Below are 9,570 nucleotides of genomic sequence, written 5' to 3' on the forward strand. Positions count from 1 at the left end.
AAAATTATTTCCCTAAACCTAAATGTTATACCATAGGCAATATATGACTACTTTTGCTTTATCCCCAAAATACCCCTGACATTTGAACCAAACCAACTCTCTCTCTCTCTCTCTCTCTCTCTCTCTCTCTCTCTCTCTCTCTCTCTCTCTCGGCCAAAACACCTCCACAGACCACACGGGTCACCTCCACCACCTCCTCCACCACCTCCAACGACGACAACGAGGACCACCCAGCCCAGCCCCCTCTCTCTCTTCGTCTCTCTCGGACCCGAAGCCTCAACCGACCCAGCCCTTTCTCTCGGTCGCGAAGCCTCAACCCCGAGAACCCGAAGCCTCAACCCCGAAACCTCAACCGACGGTGACGGCGCACGGCGCAGCGACCCCATAGCCTCTCTCCGTGCACCAGCCCCTCTCTCTCTTCGTCTCTCTCAAACCGAAACAAAAAAAAAATCACAGTGGTCCGATGGGGTCCTACCAATCGGACCCATCGGACCCCATGGTTCGACCATCGGACCCAGCCTCTCTCTCTTCGTCTCTGTCAAACCGAAAAAAAAAATCACAGTGGTCCGATGGTCGGACCATGGGTCCGATTGGTCGGACCCCATGGTCCGACCATTGGACCACTGTGATTTTTTTTTTTATTTCGGTTTGACAGAGACGAAGAGGAGAGGGGGCTGGGTGGGTTGAGGCTTCGGGTCCGACAGAGGGGGCTGGGTGGTCCTCGTTGTCGTCGTTGGAGGTGGTGGAGGTGACCCGTGTGGTCTGTGGAGGTGTTTTGGCCGAGAGAGAGAGAGAGAGAGAGAGAGAGAGAGAGAGAGAGAGAGAGAGAGAGAGAGAGAGAGAGAGAGAGAGAGAGAGAGAGAGAGAGAGAGAGAGAGAGAGAGAGAGAGAGAGAGAGAGAGAGAGCGAGAGAGAGAGAGAGAGAGAGAGAGAATTTCTTCGGTTCAAATGTGAGGAGTATTATGGGGATAAAGCAAAAGTAGTCATATATTGCCTATAGTATAACATTTAAGTTTTAGGGAAATAATTTTAGAGTTTTTTAAGTATAGAAAATCAAATTTCCCATTTAATTATTATTAAGTTTTAATTTAAAATAAAAATTATATATATAAGCTCAATGCTTATATTTAATAATTTTAAAAAATATAAAATTTAATTATTATTTGACAAGACAAAAAATTCAAATCAATAACTATTATTGAAAATAATATTTACACATACTATGATATCAAGCTATTATATATACATGAGTTGCTTATACATAAGTGATATAATTATTTTTATCATATATACGCAATTATATATATGAATTTGACAATTTAACATAATTTTTTTTTTTAGACTATGAAAAAAAGTACATCATATTTTTGTCTTTATGTTTTTATATTTATATATGGATGAGGTGTAAAATTCATTTGGTACGTATATGCATGCATAATTATTTGACTTTTTATTAATTAGTTTTTTTTGACCAAGTTGCCAACTTGAAACTAAAATATGAAACATGAAATCACCAACGACAAAACTATCAACGAAAACGACAGCATTTATAGTACTTTTTTGTGTGTTAGTGAATTGTCATTTTCTAGAATAAATGGTACGGAATATACAGTATCTATATATACATATATGTGAAAACATATTGAATAAGTTGGTACTACTTTTATTATTATTTAATTAATAAATATGCAATTTAATTACTTGGATTGAATATGATTGATCACAACAACAATTCATCAAGATATATTAATTACACATATATATGTTATTTATAATTAATTTCTCATCAAGAAGTAGTTGACCAACCTAAACAAAAATACAAACATAATTATTTATTTATTTATTTAATTAGATTATTGGTCTCCTAACACTAATGTCTTCATCAGAAACATCAACAATCCCCTCACAATGAAAGCTAATATCCAAGAAATAGAGCATGAAAACCAAAACAAAGCTGTAAATAAACATGGGAAGAGGACCGAATATCCATAAGAATAGAGCGAACGCGATGTAGAAAGCTCGTAACCCTAATGAAAAGAAATAGCCTCCCATGATCACGTTGTTCGCTACGAAATCAACTAGTAGTTGTTCGTGTTCATCATCTTCCGATAATCTCTTGTACGGCATGTTAATTAGAGTGGTCGCATTGCTATAATAACTGCAAAACAAAACACGCAAAAATGTTAAAAAAATACTTTAAGGTGTCCAACACAATAAATATTTATATTATTATTAACGTAAATAAATACCTGATTTAAAATATTTGAGTTTATATAACTTTAAATTTAATGTACTAAATTGCACCCACACCATTAATAATATTTCATGTCTTAGAGTAGTTGTTTGACCTTATTATAGCAAATGCTCCACATGAATTGGAATATATTAATTATCTTACATAAGAAAAAAAATAATTACTTTGGAGGTGATCATTTTGGTAATTTTATAAGCTTAATTAATGTAATTACTCTAATTACTATTAATTATTGATGATTTAATCTAATATTTACATAATAACAAAATATAGATTATCTCAAAGGGAAAATATACCTTGTTGATTGCAAGTTGAATAAGAAAGCAACTAAGAAGGAAGCCATTATGCAAAAATACTTGACAGATAAACTAGCTTCACTTTTATTTCCAAAAACAAACAATTCAATTTTAGCTTTTCCATCGTAATTAGTCATCAACACAGCGATTAGAGAACTGAGCGTTATGGCCACCGTTGCCATAAGAGTCGACGACAATATATTGTTTCTCATCGACTGAACAGACACAACTCCATTATTGTGTAAATTCTACAAACAAAACAACAGTTTAATAATTAGACTTTAACGACTAACATATATAGACACGAAATCTTTAACGACAGTTTAAAACTGTCATTAAAGAGTGTCGTACGTTTTTGCCCTACTTTCTTACCTCCATCATAGCACGAGTCCAAGAATGGCGATGGATGGCGTTGACACCGATAATCGTCTTGGTAGGGTGGTATATAACTCGATAGAGAAGCCAAGCATGGTAAGTCACCATAGCAAAAAGCCCTAATGGAACTAACATGTAATCAATAGTCTTTTTCTCCATTTCTGCTTCTTCTTCTAATTAGAGATTGAAGAAAATAGTTTAGTATAAAAGTTGAGCTAGCTAATAATATTATTGCTTTGTGTTATAACAAGATGTTGCTTTGTGAGATTATATTCGTATATATAAAGGAAAGCAGATATTCTTCTTCATAGGGTACGTGTACGGTCCTTTCTTTCTTTCTTTCTATAATAATATATTAATATATATGTGTGTATATATATATATATATATAATAAACCCTAGCCACCACCATTGTTGACGGCGTCATCTTTGGCTATATCATGCTTGGCATCTTCGAAGAAAACTGCAATGTCAAATCACTACACAAATTAATTATCTCATCACTTTATTATATTCACTAAAATATAATCAACACAATATATATATAAATATGTATATATATATACGCGTTGAAAAACTTCATGGCATATTCCTTCGTACATGGATCGTATTCAGACATACGATACACGATCTATATAGCTCCTGATCAGAGACAGATCGTATCAACTTATATAAATATGTATATATGTATGTATTGTGTATATATATATAGGTTGACTTCAAAAATAAGACAGATATATAAATATATATAAATATAGTAACGTGTTTAATTATTTTCTTTTAAAAAAATTGAGTAATATTGTGGCAATTATTTCAGGTTACCTATTTACTTTCAAGTCAAAGAAACTATAATATTTTATTCAGGGCATTGTTATTATTTGGGGTGCCTAATACTATATCAATATTAGCTATTTATATTATTTTATTAAATTAAAATGTGTAAATAAAATTATTCAATATTAAAATGCATTAATAAAAATATTTTACAATGCTTAAAGTCTCCTAATATTTTTCTTTTATTTAGGTGAGTATTTAAATATTTTTTGTATTACCGACAAAAGTACATATATAAGGGAAGGACTGAAGAATTTGCTATATATAGAATATATACAAATTAAATACGACTAAAAAAAAAATCTACATATATCAATATCATCAATTAGTCAACTACTTTTGTATTGTATTGATCGTACTTTATAATTAAATTGAGTACTTATATAGTTGCATTTGTGTGATTGAATAAAGTTATGAATACATATTTAACTATAATTTTAACTAGTTGAATGTATATAAGATTTAGTTAATTAAAATTTAAATTCACAAAATTATTTAATATCGAAAATAGTTCTGAAAAAAATAACAAATTTAGAAGGAACCATATAGCATATATACATCTATGAAATATTCCATTTTATAAGAGTTGAAAAACACAATATCTCTTTATCATCATATATATATAGCTAAGTGTACATTTTGTTCAAGATTTCAAAGTTAATTTATATGATTATATAATAATTAACAAGTTGATCAACAATAATATACTAATTTCTTCTTATTTTAATTGATCAACCAAGCTGTTTTTTTTTTTTTTTTTTTTTTTTTTTTTTTATAATATATAGACCAACATAGTTGAAGAGAAAAATTTAATTAAGGCCCTTTCACTTTTGACTCTTTTATTATTTTTTTTACATATAATTTATAATTTTTTTTGAAGGACATATAATTTATAATTAAAACAATATTTTATGGTCATCCTTTATGGGCTCTTTGTTTACTCTCGGTTGGGATACACTGAAATTGATGTGGAATCAGGTTGTCAAAGAGTCATCCTCACTTTGTTGAAAAAAGAAAAGAAAAAAAAAAAGAAAAAGAAAAATTGACTGACACTACAAAAAATTGTACTTTTAGTGACAATTTTGTAGTCACAACATAAATTTTTTGTGACTAAATGTAAAAATTTTTGTAGTGTGAGTTTGGTTATGTAATTTCTTTCTATTTGTTTCAATGTTAAAAGATGTTAATCTCTTGTATTGTAAACGAACTGAGAGCACCATGGCATATTTTCTTGTTTAGATGGTTGGGTTTTTGAAATTTTTAATTTTTTTTTTAACGTGGGACGGAATTTTTTCAAAAATACTGTATTTTGTGTAAGTTTTATACTGTATACTTTGTTAAGTTTTCACTGTTGTTTTACGGTTATTTTTTAGTTGTTCAACTGTTATTTTTAATTGTTCTATTTTATTGTTTTACATGTATTTTTAAAAAGATAGTATTTTTGTAAAAAATTCTGTGCCGCAGTAAATTAAGTTGTAATTTTTTTTATTTAAAATTCAGTATTTTTGTAAAAACTCTTCTTTTTTTAGACTATATATATTACGGTTAGAGTCGATCCAAATATTTTGAGAGCGTTGTGTAAAAGTTTAAAATTAGATCATTTATTAAAAAAAAATTATATATGTACATTACACCATAATTTTATTACTAGCTTTTATTTTTAAGATACAATTATAAATTTTTTATTTATGTATGTATAATAGAAAGAAAAGAAAATTGGTTAAAAAAAATGAAAAAAATTGAGCCTTAAAAAATGTGAACCTTTATACAATGGCCCAAACTATCTAATATTTGGGCCGCGACCCTGGTTATGGTTTTGGTGGCGGAGTTTACATGATTGTGTTTGAATCATTGTGTTCGGGTTTTTGGTAGATGCCTTCAATGTTAATTTCTCCATTTCTTAAAAAAAAAATACAAAAATTGGGTCTTAAAAAATAAGTCTTGTGCAATAATTCAGGCTACTTAATGTTTGAGCCGACTCTGATTATAGTTTGGTGACCGAATTTACTAATTTGTATTCGAATTTTTGACAAATGCCTTCAATGAGAATTTCTCCATTTCTAAAAAAAATTAATAATGTATATGTACTATATAGACTAACTTTTCATTTATCTTATCCAATATATATTTAATGTAATCCAATAATGGCTAGGTATAAATAATTAATAATTACCTATATATATATATTCTTTTAAGATAAGCTTTTTGTGAGTTTATAAGATAAGCAGCCAGAGAGCATGTGACTCAGCATGATTCCAACATGGTTAATTATTAATTCTAGTGTAATAATAATTAAGATTACCTTACCAAAAAAATATTAAGATTACACATTTTTTAAATTTTTGTTTGACCACTAATTTAGCCGATCCTCTAAATTTTAAATTTTAATTTTATATATATATACAACAATATTTATTGTTTTTATTATATATTGAATTTTATTTTAATGTAATTAGGTACAATAATATTTAAAATTCATATATACAAAACTTAGTCATAATGTATATATAATATCAAAGTAATAAAATTGAAAATATAAAATTTAATCTATCATGAAGGATTGTTTAGCATATCATCACATGGATGAGGTTAGCACTTAGCAATTAGTAATTAATAAATAAAAAATTGTATGGTACCAATTTTTTTTATTTTTATTTTTAATTTGTTGGTGTAAAAGTGATTCAAAATTAAAGAAAATTATTATAAACATTATTGAGAAGGAAGAAAGATCGACTTGTCTAGTATTTTTCGTCTAGCTAGCTACCACTAAGAATAATACTAAACCGGCCACTTTAATTAAACTAAATATCATATTGTTAATTGTATGAATATTCCATTTAAAATATTAGATGAAAATTTATATATTTATGTTTAAATTATACTCTTTGTATTTTTCAGCTCGTTAAAAAAATTTCCAAATAATTCATAATGTCATAATTAACATATTTGTTAAGTTTTTTCACAAACAAAATAATAATATTAATAATTATATTCTGTTTAACACATGTGACAAAACTTGATAGAAATACCACTGCATTGTAAATAGTTTGGGAATCATTTTAATTAGTAGATTGAAAAATTCAAAAAAACAATAATACAAAAGTAATAGTTTAGGGACAAAAAATCTTTAAAGAAAAAATTAATGACTACAGTTACTACAATATTACCCAGAGTTGTTGTGCCTTGGATATATCTAAGAACTCTTTTGCAGGCATTCCAATGTGTGATTGTAGGATTTTGCATGTATTGACTTAGTCTATTTACAGCAAAGGAAAGATCGGGTCTTGTTAAAGTGAGGTATTGTAAGGAGCCAATGATGCTTCTATAAAGTTTGGGATCATGGAATGGTTCCTTGTTATCTGTGTACAACTTGTTACCAGGGCACATAGGGGTGCTACATGGCTTGGAGTCTTCCATATTGGCCTTCCTTAGGATGTCTTGAGCATACTTAGTTTGAGTGAGATGAATTTTGGAGGCAGTTCTGTATGCTTGAAACCCCAGAAAGTAATGTACAGAACCCAGAGTTTTGAGGCTGAATGTATTGTCAAGAGCAGAGATAATTTGTTGAATAGTAGCTTTGTCATGACCTGTGATTAAGATGTCATCAACATACACCAAAATGAGGAGTAGATGACCCTTGTGATTCGAGAAGAAGAGGGAATTATCTGAAAATGGAGTTGGTAAAACCGCATGAGACAAGGGCTGTTTTCAATTTTTCATACCAGGCTCGTGGGGCTTGTTTGAGGCCATATATGGCTTTTTGAAGCTTGCAAACATGAGTAGGATGATTACTGTCTTCGAAGCCTTTTGGTTGTTACATGTAAATGGTTTCTTTGAGTTCCCCATTTAGAAAAGCATTGTTTACATCCAGTTGTTGTATGTCCCAATTGTTTGTTACAGCAAGAGTGAACATAAGTCTTAAGGTAGATGGTTTCACAACCGGACTAAATGTGTCAAAGTAGTCTATTCCCTCTTGTTGTTGAAACCCTTTAGCCACAAGTCTGGCTTTTAGCCTTTCCACCGAGCCATCACTGTTGAGTTTGGTTCGAAATAGCCACTTATTTTGTATTACCTGCATACCATCAATATAGGGAACAAGAATCCATGTCTTGTTTCTAATAAGAGCATAATATTCAGTTGTCATAGTTGAGTTCCATTTAGGGTCAGCTAGAGCTTTCTTGACAGATCTTGGCTCAAGAAAATTATTATTGAATCTAGTTATTGTAGCAGCTAGGAGTTTGGGCTTGTGTATACCAGACTTGGATCTGGTTTGCATGGGGTGATATGGTCAGGTGTGATCAGGGAATGATGTTTGTAGTGGTTGAGTTTGTGCTATAGCAGGTGGTGTTGATATTATGTCTCGGGAGGGGTCTGAGAGTGGTGCCTGTGGCTGAATGGGGGTTATATCAGTTGGTGATGTGGTTCCTGTCTAGGGATAATTATTGGAGAGAAAGGTAAGGTAATTGGTTGGTAATTTGATGAGGGAGTATGTGTAATAGTGGGAAATAATTGAGAATAAGGAAAAGTTTCCTCATCAAATTTGACACTTCTCACTATGTACACACGGCCAGTAGAGTGCAAACATCGATATCCTTTATGATAAGGACTATAACCAAGAAACACACACATAGAGGTCTTGAACTCAAACTTGTGTTTATTGTATGGTCTTAGGAATAAGAAGCAAGCACAACCAAACATTTTTAAAAAACTATAATCGGGTTGTTGGTGAAACAATGTTTCAAAGGGGGAGATGTAAGAATTTCTTTGAACAGGCAGCCTATTAATTAAATAGGTGGCTGAGACAAAAGAATCCCACCAATACTTTAAAGGCATTTTTGCTTGAGCAAGCATAGTGAGCCCAACTTCAGTGACATGTCTATGTTTTCGCTCCGCTCTACCTTGTTGTTGGTGTGTATGAGGATACGGGTGTCTAAAGACCACACCCAATTGAGCTAGGATAGGTTTCAATGGTCTATATTCCCCTCCCCAATCGGCTTGGAGGCTTTTGATTTTGACCCCAAATTGTCTTTCAACATAGTTGTTGAAGAATTGAAAAATAGTTTGGGTGTCAGATTTAAGTTTGAGTGGGAATATCCAGGTAATTGGTGAAATCATCTATGAAGATTATGTAATATTTGAATCCCTAGCCTCATGAGTGGGATAAGGGGAAGGTCCCCACAAATTGGTATGGATAATGTCAAAGGGTTTGGTTGTGTGATGTTGTGAAGATGGAAAGGTACATTGATGTAATTTTCCATATTGACAGGCATTGCAAAAACTTGGACTGGCTGTAGGAATTTTTAAAGAATGTAGAACTTTATTCAAAACAACTATGGAAGGATGGCCCAATCTTTGGTGCCATAGATTTACAAGAGAAACATTTTTGCTATTATTGCTACTCTTATTACATGAAAAAGATTGTAAATGCTGTCTTGGAATAGGGAGATGGTGAGATTGATTTGAGTGAGGTGCTTGACTTTGGGAAGGCTTGGCTTGAGTGGGAGGCAGCTTGGTACAAGCCTTCTTTAATTGTTCCCTGAAGAAGAGGGGTCTTGGTTTGGTTGTCCTTAACATAACAACAAGAAGAGTTAAATTCAACTGAAACATCATTATCTTTGGTGAATTTGGAGATACTAATTAGATTCTTGGTAATGGAGGGGACATGTAATATGTTTTTAAGGTGTAGGGGTTTTCTAGCTGCTAAAGAACAAGATCCAATATTTTTAATTTAAAGAGAAGAGCCATTACCTACTACCAGTTTTTCTTTGCCCTTGTAGGAGGTTTGGTGTTGAAGCTGTGAGTTGTCTGATG

The 9,570-nt window shown here is 31.6% G+C and overlaps 2 protein-coding genes across 2 annotated transcripts; both read right to left on the minus strand.

The window, feature by feature from the left end:
* Window positions 1–1,745: 1,745 nt before the first annotated feature.
* On the minus strand, window positions 1,746–3,152 carry LOC115717121 (uncharacterized). Its single transcript, XM_030646066.2, has 3 exons — window positions 2,923–3,152; window positions 2,551–2,798; window positions 1,746–2,158 (listed from the first exon to the last, which is right to left on the minus strand). The coding sequence occupies exons 1-3, from the start codon at window positions 3,082–3,084 to the stop codon at window positions 1,849–1,851; spliced, it is 720 nt and encodes a 239-aa protein (XP_030501926.2). The 5' UTR covers window positions 3,085–3,152; the 3' UTR covers window positions 1,746–1,848.
* Window positions 3,153–7,573: 4,421 nt separating this feature from the next.
* Window positions 7,574–8,035, minus strand: LOC133033071 (uncharacterized mitochondrial protein AtMg00820-like). The gene has a single exon (XM_061107629.1). It carries the CDS (start codon window positions 8,033–8,035, stop codon window positions 7,574–7,576), a length of 462 nt encoding a protein of 153 aa, XP_060963612.1.
* Between the last annotated feature and the right edge of the window lie 1,535 nt (window positions 8,036–9,570).

This window comes from Cannabis sativa, unplaced genomic scaffold (assembly GCF_029168945.1).
Source record: "Cannabis sativa cultivar Pink pepper isolate KNU-18-1 unplaced genomic scaffold, ASM2916894v1 Contig2, whole genome shotgun sequence".
Taxonomy (NCBI): domain Eukaryota; kingdom Viridiplantae; phylum Streptophyta; class Magnoliopsida; order Rosales; family Cannabaceae; genus Cannabis; species Cannabis sativa.

Excerpts from the sequence above, each read along its gene's own strand:
- LOC115717121 (XM_030646066.2), bottom strand. The coding sequence starts at position 3,084 with ATGGAGAAAAAGACTATTGATTACATGTTAGTTCCATTAGGGCTTTTT. Across the intron at positions 2,799-2,922 it reads GGACTCGTGCTATGATGGAG|AATTTACACAATAATGGAGT; the intron begins GTAAGAAAGTAG and ends TTTTGTTTGTAG. Across the intron at positions 2,159-2,550 it reads TTCAACTTGCAATCAACAAG|TTATTATAGCAATGCGACCA; the intron begins GTATATTTTCCC and ends TTTGTTTTGCAG.
- LOC133033071 (XM_061107629.1), bottom strand. The coding sequence starts at position 8,035 with ATGCAAACCAGATCCAAGTCTGGTATACACAAGCCCAAACTCCTAGCT.